The sequence below is a fragment of the Anabrus simplex genome, chromosome 4, assembly GCF_040414725.1.
Source record: "Anabrus simplex isolate iqAnaSimp1 chromosome 4, ASM4041472v1, whole genome shotgun sequence".
Classification (NCBI taxonomy): domain Eukaryota; kingdom Metazoa; phylum Arthropoda; class Insecta; order Orthoptera; family Tettigoniidae; genus Anabrus; species Anabrus simplex.
In genome coordinates, this window is record NC_090268.1 from 347,936,140 (window position 1) to 347,950,579 (window position 14,440).

At 37.8% G+C, this 14,440-nt stretch overlaps 1 protein-coding gene across 7 annotated transcripts in view; it reads left to right on the forward strand.

Annotated features, from left to right (window-relative positions):
• The window catches only part of Prp4k (Pre-mRNA processing factor 4 kinase), a 355,103-nt gene that overhangs the window by 87,467 nt on the left and 253,196 nt on the right, over window positions 1-14,440 (forward strand). For all 7 annotated transcript variants that reach the window (XR_010859850.2, XR_010859849.2, XR_010859851.2 and 4 more), the window contains exons 5-6: window positions 1,808-2,118; window positions 13,168-13,396. Coding sequence is in view for 2 of the 7 variants with exons in the window: in XM_067145757.2 (XP_067001858.2) it covers window positions 1,808-2,118; window positions 13,168-13,396 (540 nt within the window). In the remaining 5 variants the exon portion in view is untranslated. The remainder of the gene's footprint in view (window positions 1-1,807; window positions 2,119-13,167; window positions 13,397-14,440) is intronic.

Below are 14,440 nucleotides of genomic sequence, written 5' to 3' on the forward strand. Positions count from 1 at the left end.
TCTGTAGAATACATACTTCTTCATCAATCTGTTATAGAAAACTTTCATTAAGGTTACTTTTATCCAGAGGCGCGCGGCTGTGAGCTTGCATCCGGGAGATAGTAGGTTCGAATCCCACTATCGGCAGCCCTGAAAATGGTTTTCCGTGGTTTCCCATTTTCACACCAGGCAAATGCTGGGGCTGTACCTTAATTAAGGCCACGGCCGCTTCCTTCCAACTCCTAAGCTTTTCCTATCCCATCGTCGCCATAAGACCTATCTGTGTCGGTGCGACGTAAAGCCCCTAGCAAAAAAAACTTTTATCCAAGTTACAGTTATAGCTTAATACTAGAGCCTGGATTTCCATGCAAATGCACGTTTCTGAATAAGCTGGTTACATTTCTCAAACTTCACAAATATTCATTTTATGGCTCAACAATTTCAAATAACAGTTCTTTTTCCCTGCATGTTCGCATGTTTTGGCCTTTCTAGGAGAAAATTAATGCATAATGCATATTTTGGATTTAATAGCAAATATTTAGATGTTTATATTGCATAATATGACATTTCTTCTCACTTTGGCACGTATATAATTGTAACTTGCATGATGGCGCCTTTTATGAATGTTGGTTTGCAGATTTCGGAATCATTTTTCCACATTATATAGTATATCTATTGCAGAGAGACAGAGAGAAGGTATTCCTGGTATCTTATGAGACAACCAAAGTTATTACATACAGTAGAGGTACTATAACATAATTAACCAAGCACTTTCCTATCTGTTGCTTGAGTAAACATTGACGTAAGCCGGAAGGTCCTACGTCGATCTCTGTACTCCTTAGGAATAAGGTGTCCCAGTTATACATTGCTATAAATGAACCTTAAATTCTGCATCACTCATTGACGGCTCATTTGTTCGTCAACAAAATTTTGTATCACACTTCTGTGACGCCGCGTTACAGAGATAGCAGCTTACAAATCTTGGTTTTGCACTGAACCCTCTTGCGTTATCATGGAATTTCCTACCCAGAACTCTCACTCGTCACTCGTCTTTGTTATCGTGGAAGGCAATCGTTACCAGTTATTGAGGACATTCAAATGTGTCTGCAATCAACGCACGGAGAAGTAGCTGTGGCAGCTAGGAATATTTTGAACAAAGTGATCCGTTGAAATCCTTATTTTGAATTCGTCAAGCTTATGAAAGACGAATTGTGCTGAAAATGCAAGAGACGTACAATTTGACCTCACTTTGTCCCAAATGTCTTCATTTACCAAGCTCTATAGCTGCAGTAGTTTAAGTGCAGCCAGTATCCAATATTCGGGAGATAATGGGTTCGAACCCCACTGTCGGCAGCCCTGAAGATGGTTTTCCGTGGTTTCCCATTTTCACACCAGGCAAATGCTGGGGCTGTACCTTCATTAAAGCCATGGACGCTTCCTTCCCACTCCTAGCCCTCTCCTGTCCCATCGTCGCCATAAGACCTATTTGTGTCAGTGCAACGTAGAGCAGCCTGTAAAAAATTAAAAAGTGTCTTCATTTAAGTATGCACCTGTCACGTCTTGTGACATAGAAAGGTCATTTTCTGTGCTTCAGAATGTACTGACAGATAAACGGATGAACTTAAATCAAGACAGTTTGGGGAAATTACGGTAGTTGTACAAAGTTTCAAAAGGTACTGAATTTTGATAGTGCATATTTTTCAATTTATTGTGCATGTTTTGCCATATGGTAGTGCATGAATGCATGCATATTTTGATATTTGATAGTGCATGGAAATCCGGGCTCTACGTATTACTAATGCATATTACTTTTTTTTTCTTTTTACAGTAGTAGAAGTAGAGATAGAGGAGACTTCAGGCACGAAATGCTTGATGATCGAAGAAGAGGAAGTGGATTGAAGGATGACAGAGATCGAGACAGGAGAAGAATTCCCTCTGATCTTAGTAGAGACCCCAAGAGACCTAGAGAGAGTGATATTGACCATCACACTCGAGATACTTATTATCGCCCTCCTGACCGAAGTCGTAGAGAAGGGGACAGAAGTGGGGACTTAAGAAGAGAGAATTCCACTAAGAGATCTGGATCAAGTAGGGATGAACATAAATGGAAACCAAGCAGATCTAGTCGCTCTCCAGTTGGTATGTAAATTTACGTTGCCATGATTTTTCTTGTTAATCTGAGATTACGTTTTATATGTTATTGTAACATCAATCAAATTATTGCTACGTTTTTTATCTTGAAAAAAAAAACTGTTTTTATACACCTTAAATTTGCAATATATTTCTTAACTCCTGAGCCAGTATTTAATTGAAGCATTGATCAATCTAAAGGTGGAAATTAAATTAACTCTCGCAGCATTCTGCAAGTATCATATAAATCATCCTATAATTTTAGTACCAAAGGACATAATAAATAGAATAACATTTTTGAGACAGTTTATTTTTCCATGCCATTTACATATACCAAGCACCACCAGTAGAATTGCCAACAGGTCTTAACCCATACAAGGTCGTCATGACTGCACTTCATCCAACATCGTCTGCCTGCTTCAATACAGACTCTGGCCAGCTTTCTACATTGGCTTAACTACCAGCACACTAGCCAAATGAATATGTGGCCTTCGCAGTACCTGCAAAATTCCTAACATGGATCTTCTTGTCTCCATTCACACTCGGCTCCATTAAACCATGTTTGATGATATTTTTTACAGTTAAAGTTCTCAAATATTAACCCCCAACTTCCTACTCCCTTGCCCTTAGAGATTCTAAAATTAGACATTAACTGGTTCTGAGGTCTGGTGAAGCACCTGGCCATAACATTAGGAAACTGCTCTTTTTTTCCATTCTCTTATCTGTCTGTCTCCCCTCTCCCTTTACCTCACACAGGCTCTACTTGCCAACGATGACCACTCCATTATTATTATATCCCCTACTGATGAAGGCTACAGCTGAAAATTTTGGATCCATGTCTTTCTTTTATGTGTACTTACATAGTACTGTAAGTCGCTCCTGCTAGGGCTTGGAAATTGAGGAACTTTTTTTCCTGAGTGTCCCGAATACGAGGCTGAATATACCGTATTTATGCGAATAATCCCGCACCCTAACTTTGGGTAGGCTTGTTTTGAAAAAATGTCAACATTGACGCAAAAAAAAAACGCATCCCAATTTCGTGCCTCAAATTTTTTAAAAAAATGTGCGGGTATTATTCATGTAAATACGGGTATTTACACGAATAATCCCCGCCACCGTATTTACGCGAATAATACCCACCACCGAATAATCCCGCACCCTAAATTTAGGAAGGCTGATGTTGAAAAATAATGCCAACATTGACGCAAATAAAACCCGCACCCCAATTTATTGCCTCAATTTTTTTTTTTAATGTGCGGGTATTATTTGCGTAAATACGGTATGTTCATTTTAGCTCATTATAGGCCAGAGCATGGTAAGTTTTATTTGTCCTTTTTTGCCTTTTACAGTGTTTTTGGTTTAGTGGTTCTTTTTTAGCCTTTTTTTGTCTTCATGATTTTTGCAACTTCACCTTCTTTCAACTAAATTTTTACTGCCCATTCTCGATTTGAATCATCATCAGTTCATCACCTCTTGAACATATTTTCTGTAGTGCTATTTAAATATATTTGAACCATCTCCTAAAAGTGATGAACACCAACAATTGGAACAATGTGAAGGTAAAATTGGAAAAACCGTCAGCAAAAGAATTAAACTAGTGCTTGAAAAAAACAAGGAGTTCATATAATGTCCAAGGTAAGTGAAATATTTAAAGGAGAAAATGGTGCTTTTGAAGAGGAATTTTCACCAAAATATCTCACTTGCTTTAAGTGTGCAGCATTGACATCCATTGATGTGGAGAGAAGTTTCTCAATGTTTTGCAGTGTGTTGTCTAAAAATCAATGATCCTTTACACCTAAGAACCTGGAGCGATTGTGATATACTGCAATGCCCACTGAGGTCAAGTTTTCAAAGTCCCAATTACTGTAACCCTAGTGTAGTTAAGCCAAATATAATGCTAGTTCTACTGATTTCAATTTCTTTCTCCAGGATGTCTCTCTATTTTTTTTATCTATTGATTGATTGATTGATTGATTGATTGATTGATTGATTGATTGTGAAGTTAGGTCTCACAGCTCTCTCTTACACTTAACCACTTTCAGTAATAATGTTGGATTGGAGAGCAAATAACAATGAAAATAAAATTTTTAAAATAAATATAAAAGTAAGACATCTACAAGAACTAAATACTAAGGACAGATACACAATAATGGTGATACAAGATAAATGCATACATACATTACATCATTATAGACCGTTATGCCTTTCAGCGCTCAGTCTTGCAAGCCTCTGTGACTTTACTAAATGTCGCCACAATCCTCTACTTGCAACTAGTGCTGAGGCCTCGTTTTTAGTTCTATGCCTCATATCTTTAAATCGTTAGAAACTGAGTCTAACCATCGTCGTCTTGGTCTTCCCCTGCTTCTCTTACCTGCCATAAGAGAGTCCATTATTCTCCTAGGTAACCTATCCTCCTCTATTCGGCTCACATGACCCCACCACTGAGGCCGGTTTATGCGTACAGCTTCATCCATTGAGTTCATTCTTAACTTAGCTTTTATCTCCTCATTCTGAGTACCCTCCTGCCATTGTTCCCACCTGTTTGTACCAGCAATCATTCTCGCTACTTTCATGTCCGTTACTTCTAACTTATGAATAAGATATCCTGAGTCCACCCAGCCTTTTCTCCCATGAAGCAAAATTGGTCTGAAAACAGACCGATGCAAAGATAGTTTAGTCAGGGAGCTGACTTTCTTCTTACAGAATACTGCCTGAGTCCACCCAGCCTTTTCTCCCGTGAAGCAAAATTGGTCTGAAAACAGACCGATGCAAAGATAGTTTAGTCAGGGAGCTGACTTTCTTCTTACAGAATACTGTTGATCTCAACTGCGAGCTCACTGCATTAGCTTTACTGCACCTTGATTTAATCTCACTTATTATATTACCATCCTGGGAGAACACGTATCCGAGATACTTGAAATTATCTATCTGTTCCAGCTTTGTATCACCAATCTGACATACAGTTCTGTTCTGTTGAATTTCTTACCTACCTACATCAATTTAGTCTTCGAGAGGCTAATTTTCATACCATACTCATTACACATATTTTCAATTTGCAAGATATGAGACTGCAGGCTTTCGGTACAATCTGCCATTAAGACCAAGTTGTCAGCATAGGCCAGACTGCTTATTACATTTCCAGCTAACTGAATCCCTCCCTGCCACTTTATACCTTTCAGCAGATGATCCATGTAAACTATGAACAGCAAAGGTGAAAGATTACAGCCTTGTCTAACCCCTATAAGTATCATGAACCAAGAACTCATTCTACCATCAATTCTCACTGTAGCCCAATTGTCAACATAAACGCCTTTGATAACAATCTACCCTTAATTCCACATCTTTTCCCTTGGTACCCTATCATATGCTTTTTCTAGATCTACGAAACATAAACACAACTGTCTATTCCTCTTGTAACATTTTTCCATTACCTGGCGCATATTGAAAATGATCCTGACAGCCCCTCTGTGGTCTGAAACCACACTGGTTTTCATCCAACTTCCTCTCAACCACTGATCGCACCCTCCCTTCCAAGATGCCAGCGAATACTTTGCTTGGTATACTAATCAATGAGATACCTTGGAAGTTGTTGCAATCCTTCCTGATCCTTTGCTTATAGATAGGTGCAATACTGCTTTTGTTGAATCTGAAGGTACCTTACCAACACTCCATGCTAATCTTACTACTCTACGAGGCCATTTCATCCCTGCCTTCCCACTATAGTTCACCATTTCAGGTCTAATTTCATCTATTCCTGCTGCTTTATGACTATGGAGTTTATTTACCATCGTTTCCACTTCCTCAAGCGTAATTTCACCATCATTTTACTCCTCCCCATGAGCTCCATTCGCGACACCACCAGTAAGATTTTCTTTTACGTTGAGAAGATTTTCAAAATATTCCCTCCAGCTGTCCAGTGATTCACTGGGATCTATTATGAGTTCACCTGAATTACTCAAAACATTGTTCATTTCCTTTTTTCCTCCCTTCCTAAGATTCTTTATTACTGTCCAGAAAGGTTTCGCTGCTGCTTGATCTAGCCTTTCTAGGTTATTACCAAAATCTTCCCACAACTTCTTTTTGGATTCAACAGCTATTTGTTTCGCTCTGTTTCTTTCATCTGTGTACAATTCCCAGTCTGCATCAGCCCTCATTTGGAGCCATTTCTGATAAGCCTTCTTTTTATGTTTGCAAAGCTGCTCTCATTTCATCATTCCACCAAGATGTTTGCTTTTTCCCCATTTTTGTTGTTCCTAGGCATTCCCGTGCTGTTGCTACTACAGCATCCCTGTATGCTACCCATTCTCTTTCTGTATCCTGAACGTGCTTACTGTTCATTGTTCGAAACTTCTCACTAATTTTATCCATGTACTTCTGTCTAATTTCCTCGTCCTGGAGATGTTCTGCCCGTATTCGTTTGCAGACAGATTTTACTTTCTCTATTCTAGGCCTAGAGATACTTAGTTCATTAGTGGTCCATTTCATCAAAAAATAAAAAGAATAAACCTGCTATGCAAATAAAATTAAATGCTTAATACATAAATGCTATCTAAATTACTGTACCAAATATCAAGTGAAATGAATTTACAGTAAAATATTGTTAAGACGTTTCTGCAGGGGACAATATAAAGGAATGTGCTAAGCGAGAAAACGTGCTACTGACTATACGAATTAAGAACTATCCAACAGGGTTGTGGAAACATGAGATAAGATTTTTGTGACATAAGGGCAATTTACGTTGTGTATTCGTGGGTACAGTGAAAACCATAGCTACCGTTTCTAAAGATGGGAAGAAAGTATTAAAAGGTGTGAGAAACACGAGAGAACAAATATGAAAGACATTTCTTCTGGGGCTTATAAAATAAATGCTCTGAAAGGTGTGAAAAACACCAAACAACAAATATGAAAACATTTGCACAGGGGCCAATAAAAATATCCTAGTATAATTGCAGATCACACTCTATCTAAACAAGATGTTAGTAGAAGCCATTAATTTCAGATCAATGGGTTATTAAACATTATTTTCTGGTCACACACTCGACCCTGTGTTACCAGCAGGAATGACTTTGTTACATGTTATAAATCTAATTTTTGTGATAATAAGGGCATTTTACTTTGTGTATTCGTGGGTACAGTGAAGACCATAGCTACCATTTCTAAAGATGAGAGGGAGGTATTATGCAATTGTGGCGACTGCTCTTATCCGAGTTGGAAATCACGTTCTTTTCACCAGGGATGACAAATAACATTTTCAGTGCTAGGGAAAATGTGATCATACTAAGCGGTAATAACGAATATTTGTGACGCGTTAAGTGAGGTATTTTTATATAGATTTAATACGGTGAGAATCGGGACTTCGAATTTACGACGTGCTAAGTGGGATGGCATATTAATGAGGAACGGATTAACGAGGTTTCATTGTATGATAATATTCTTATAATTGATAGCAGGAGATTTAAACTATTAAACTACAGTTGTGTGTTTTACATATTAATCACCAAGTAGTATGGTTTCAAATAATGTTAATCTAAAAAATATAGCCTACATGTATAATGTCTGAAAGAAGAAGCATTTTTTGCACTGTTTATGTTGCATATCACCAGAACTTTGTATTTTCTAAATACTTTATTCATTAAATATATAGTTATAACTAACATTAATTAATTAATTTGGATCACTTTTTTACATTTTTTTCCAGTTTTTAGAGCCTCTTTCGAATATTCTTGGGCCTTTTTTATAGTTCTTTTTAGGCAGTTTATAGGTCTTCAACTTCCGAGTTCTATTGATGAGGGATTGAATTAGAGATAACTGGCTAGTAGTGTGTAGCACCCCGTCTCACCCTGGTGATGACAGTGTGTTTTACATATTAACCTCAGATAATGGTTTCAGATAATGTTAATCTAAAAAATATATACATGTATAACGTCTGCACTGTTTATGTTGCATATCACCAGAACTTTGTATTTTTTAAATACTATATTCATTTACGACATGCTAAGCGGATTCCACATGGTATCAAAGGCGTTTGAGAGCTATATTGATCCTTGACTGTCTCACATCCTGCTATAATGAACAGAAATTGATCAGAGCAGGGTCCAGAGTGCATAAAACCTTCTTAATAACAATTCACATGCATTCAATGGGATTGATGCCTGGTGATCTTTGGGCTAGGCAAGCATTTTCATGTCTTTGAAATATTCATTGAACAGCTCAGCCTCATTTTGGGAGTGATGGGCCAGTACATTGTCTTGCTACAGGAAAGATTTCCTGCATGGTGCTGGTGGCGAACAAATGGGTGGACATAATCATTTGACAGCAGATTTCTGCGATGTTTGCTGGTGAATGACATTGGCAGATATACCAGGGGTCCATTTCATCGTACGTGAACATTCCTCATATGAGGATACCGCTACCTCTGGCTGAGCTGTAATCTACTGGCAAGAGGGACCCGTTGTCTCATCTACTGGATGATGCACTCCTACTCTGCCATAGTTGTGTACCAACTGATAACTCAACTCATCTGACCAGATGACTGACCTTCCATTCTTAGAAATCCAAAGGCAGTGTTCCTTTGCCCATGTCAGTCATTGTGCCTTCTTATATACAGTGAGCAGAAGTACCCCTGTGGGATCGTTTATTTCTGTAGCCTATTGTGAAGAGATGGTTCTGGATGGCATAGCTGCTCCCAATTCATTCTAGTCCAGCATTGATTTCTTTAGTGATCTGTTGCACTCTAGGCCCGTCATTTACCTCTTATCATCCAAGCTAGCCGACGGTGACTTTTTTTCATCAACGTGTTGTACTCCATAGCAGTTTACCCTGGTGGTAGTGATGGTGATATTCCCTGAATCCACATACATGTGGAACATTCTTGACATGGTAGCCCGTGAAAGCCCAGTGCCTGTACGATTTCGGAGATGGAATGACTCATACACCTGGCACCGAAAATCTAGCCGCAGTCAATTGCACAGAAATCTTGTGTCTTGCCCATTCTGTAGTCAACTGTGTTGCTCACACTGACTGGCAGTAGACATGGGGAATTGCCATTATAATGAAAACTCCCGAACTTGAATTTGACTGGAAGTAGGAAAGGGGCTGGTCTTTGTTATAATACAAGGTGTGACATCACAAGCTGGTCTCTGTTATAATACAAGGTGTGACAACATCACAATCATTTACTATGCCATACTGTTACATTTACATTTAATTGCTCATCAGTGATTATTACATATTTTAGGGAATGACAATGAGTCTGGCTCTTACAAGAATGGTGAACATGAGTTTGATTGATGAAACTGTGGAAATTTATCACACACAGCCAATAGTTAACTATTGTAATTGTTTTGTTTCATCATTGTTCAGTAACTTGATAATTATTTGTAAGCATAAACTGTTTATTAGTCTATTTCAGCTGTTGTCAAAAGATTCAGAAAAATCTGGAATGGAACATGCACAAGGGTGCATAAAACTTGGCAATGAAAATGTTAATCAACATAAGTAATCTATTGGTGTTCTAAATATCACAGCCAATTTATGATGATATTGAGGAGTTTTGAACTATTGGTAGTGAATAACTTTTCTCTGGCTCTTAATTGCAGAGGTAACTGAAAACATAATGTAACAATCTCAGTATTATAAATGAGCTGTTGGCCAGCTTTTAAATTGAAGGGCTTGGACAAAGAACCAAGTAGCTCCATTCTAATTCATTGTGAACAGAAAATTTAATATTGTTTCTGTAATCTCTTCATTATATGGTTACATGGAAGAGAGAAAGAGAGAGAGAACAGGTGTGTTAAGCTATACTTTGGATCATTCTGAAGTTAAGGAGTTTAAGGATACAATAATATACAGCTATTTTATAAAACAACATTTATTAACTAAAAGAAAAGTAAACATGGGGGACATTTTTTTTTAAAAAAAGGGAGGAAATTTGAGACAAGAAAACAAATACTTGTGCTAAAGTCCACATGAACACTTATGCAATGGTGCACTTGTAACAGGTTGTGTAACTTCATCTCTTTACAAAACAAATACTGAAAGGCAGAAGTAAATTAGCATTAAATATAAATTACCAGGAACAATTCCAAGTGGATTTAAAACAAAAGAAGGTAAGAACATTGGCCATGGGACCTTAAAATCACAACCATCTTATGTAATATACCATAATATTACATGAAGTTGTGCAAAAGAAACCTATCAAATAAATGTAACACTTATTGATTTTTCAATGGGAGGCATTGTGCAGCTGTCTTTTGTTTTGTCTCCACGTGCAGGGTCGTCCAAAATGAAAACACCGAACGCAAAATATGATAAAAAAGATGCAGCTGTAAATGCATATGGTTCAGTTTCCATTAATTTTAAATATTGATAGAGCAGGAGTATTGTAAGTAAGTTTATATCATACATAAATCTCTTGTATCTAAATACTTTTAAAACATTGAAGCTGCCCAGTTTGTTGCCAAAAAAATATCTAGGAGTATGGTACTGAATTTTTTGCCAGAATCTCTGGCATTTGATCAGAGGATATTGCATACAAAAATACATCAGAATGGAAGATGATGTGAATATTTAAGAAGAATCACGTAATGAAAGAAAAAAGTTCTTCTTACGTATAAATACATGTGTATCTCTTTCACAGACTCTCTCCGTCAACTGTGTTGTTCTCTAGAATCGCGTAATTCTTTCCCCAAATGAAAGAGGATTTTCTTTTTCTTTCAGAATCCATGTACACTCAGTTTGTCCAGGAAATAGAGCTCTTGGGTTTTCTTAAAGCCCTTCAGTTGTGCATATGCCATACTTCTTGTTTCTCTATATTGAAAGCATCTTGTTAGAGTGAATATTTCACCGATTTTGAACAGCCTTAACCCTAGAATACTAACATTATTCACTAGTTGCCCTATACTAACATACTGTACATAAAATTTACGTGCATGTTCATATCTACGCTAATACAATAAGCAAACTCCACATTGTTGCCACAAGTACCGTATTTCTCCGAATCCGAGGCTACGTTTTCTCAGAATCTCATGCAAAAAATCAAGGGTCATCTTGCATTCGTGATCTAACAGTAATGAACACCCCTGGCAACTACCACGGTAACCACATTGCATTCCTTCACCCCCTGTGCACGCACAAATCTCATTGACCATCAACGTCTGCGTCTTTATTACTCATCGCTAGCTGCAGTAACCGGTTGTACAGTGCCTCTGTGTATTGTCACTGGCTCTTGTGAAATAGTGAAGAGAGAATGACATTCTGTTAGCTTCTACATAAAGGGGCGATGACCTTCAATGTTAGGCCCCTTTAAACAACAAGCATCATCATCATCCTCTACATAAAAGTTTCTCAAATCCGCAGAATGGCTTCAAAAGATGTGAACCTTCAAATTCCTAGAGAGGCCATGGCTACTCAGTGGCAGAGTTATAACGCATCTACTGTACCTGCCGCTTAGTAAAATTAACACTTTTATAGGCAGGAACATTTTTGTGATGGATTGTCTTATTGTAAAGGTACATGGAACAGGTATTGCAAGCAAATTTTCAACGGGTTCTCGTCAATATTATGATGCCAGTTTTAAGTTAATGGTTATTAAACACGCGAAAATGATGAATAATTGTGCAGCCACAAGAAAGTACGGCATAACCAAAACCAATGTTTTGCTATAGTGTGAATACAAAGATAGCTTCAAAATATGTACTGTACAAAAAAAGCATTTAGTAGCCCGCAACAAGGATGCTTTAAAGAAGTCAAAGATGAAATTATGAGGTATGTGCGTGAAAAATACACGGCAGCCGGTTGTACCTGATGCTTAGTAAAAGTAACAGTTTTATAGACAGAAGAAATATTTTCCTGATGGATCGTCGTATTCTAGTGATAGGTGGAATAGGTATTGCCAGCAAATATTCAATGGGTTCTCTTTGGTATCATGATGCCAATTTTAAGTTAATGGCTATTAAACTCGCGGAAATGAAGAATAATTGTGCAGCCGCAAGAAAATACGGCACAACTAAAGCCAATGTTCGGCATTGGCGTGAAGACAAAGATATGTACTGTACAAAGATGTGTACTGTACACAGTAGACATTTACTTTTTAAGCCTGATTAAGGAAAAAGTGGGAGTCATCTTGCATTCAGGGTTGTCTTGGATTCGGAGAAATACGCTAATAAATTATGTAAGAATTACGAACTATAGCTTTAATTATGTTCTTAGTAAAGAATCATTTAAACCACCTATATGGATTGGCTTCTATGTTCAACATAACTCCTGGTCAGATATGAACTATCAACAAAAAGCTGTCCTAGAGGTTGAGAGGCTGAAGCTGAGCTGTTTGAAGTAGTTGCTTCTGTTATTTTCTTCCTAGTTCCGTTTTGAAATTTTCTTCCCGATGTCCGCACAGTTTGCTGAATTTCAACAAAAGCTCATAAAACTCTATCACAGTCGAGATTATTATCTTCAGAACCATTGTCACTGGGTGAATAGTTCGGTTCATCATCAGAGAGTCTTCATGTTCAGATTCAGTTTCTAAACAGTTGTCTTCCCTACTCTCATCTTCATCCAACTCGTCAAGAATATGGCAGATAAATTCCTCCTATTTCACTCTTCGTTTATCCATTGTGTCCTGGCAAGCCACATGCCTAATAACTATAAAGCAATCATCTGGAATGAGCACCCTACCCGCATACGACAACAAGTACCTGTTACATACTAATAATACGTAAGTTTTATGTACCAACGACAGTACGTCAGTACTTACAGCACATAAAAAGAAAAGCACAGTGACTTCCCGAGAACGAACTCTCCCGGCATGCACTGCATGGAAGGGGTCTGTTGGGGGCAAACATGGGAAGGAGCAGTGCACAGTTACATGATGCATACATGTTAATTTTACGAATGCTAGTATTCTAGGGTTAAACACAGTTATTTTGAATTACTAAGTTTTTTCTATTTAAGTGTATTTGCATTCACCTTTTTTGTTGAATTCATAGTAATGTAGATCTTCGTTATTTTTATTGATAAAAGTTTTAATTTTGTTGAAATGAAGATCTTGGTTGAACATAGGTGGCTCTGGTTCACGATTGGGTCACAACAGAAATCAAGATGCATATCGTCGTTCATCTGGGAAGGACCTGGACAGAGAACGTGAGAGAGATCGAGAAAGGGAACGAGAACATTATGAACGGGACCGATCTCGGTTAGAACGAGATAGAGATAGGAACAGAAGATGGCGTTCATCCCGATCTCGATCTAGAAGCAGAGATAATCACCGATCAAGAGCAAGACCTGGGAAGTAAGTATAATCTTTTCTTTCATTGCATGTGTATTTTTGTCCACTTATTATATACTATAATTACTGTATTTACTTACATATTGCCCTTCCCCCCAATTTTTCAGAATTTTAAAGTAAATATGTGTAGGGGAAATTATGTGGAACTTACCACATATAGGAAAAATCAAGAAAGCCAGGCTGAGTAGCTTGCACGGTAGAGTGCTGGCCTTCTGAGCCCAACTTGGAAGGTTCTATATTGGCTCAGTCTGGTGGCATTTGAAGGTACTCAGATACGTCAGCCTGAAGTGGGTAAATTTACTGGCACTTTCAAGAACTCCTGTGTGACAAAATTCTGGCACCTCGGTGTCTCCTCTTAAGAACCAGAGAAACAAGAAAATGCCATTTGGTCCTTGTTTCAATGACAGTGAAATCCTGACATTCATCTCCCTGCGTTAGAGAGGGGGCAACGACTGCATATAAAAATACTATTTTATATGCAGGCGGCTAACGAATGAAGGGACCGATTATCTCCCGGTATAAGGAGATCCCCTATACCAAGTGCCAACAGTCTCTTTGAGAGTGGATGAGTGGGTGTGTTCCCAAAGGCGGAGGAACCACTTTTGGTCAACGGCATTAGGATGCAGAAGGCAACGGGAAACCACTGCATTAAAGATCCTGAGAGATATTCCTATAAATTCACATGGCATGGGCTGCAACGTCAAGAACAGAGCTGCCCGTGTGGATCATTTACCTCTGTTTGAAGATGACGTCTTAAGAAAAAGAAGAAGATGTCTTCAAAAACTGTCAAAGTCGTTAGCGGGAGTAAAATCAATAACATTATTATAATATAAAATTCAAGAAACAAAGAAAGTTTATAAAATTAAAAAAAAATATTAAAGTATTTCTGTGAATAAGGTCAAAACTGAAGTCGCTGAATTGGAGTAATTTGTGGTATAAACTACATCTAAAACTTTTTATAATGAGTAAATGACCAAAACATTCCTGCTACAACCATTAAATATTTAAAGAAAGTTAAGATTATCTATCAGTTATTTATAGAAAATT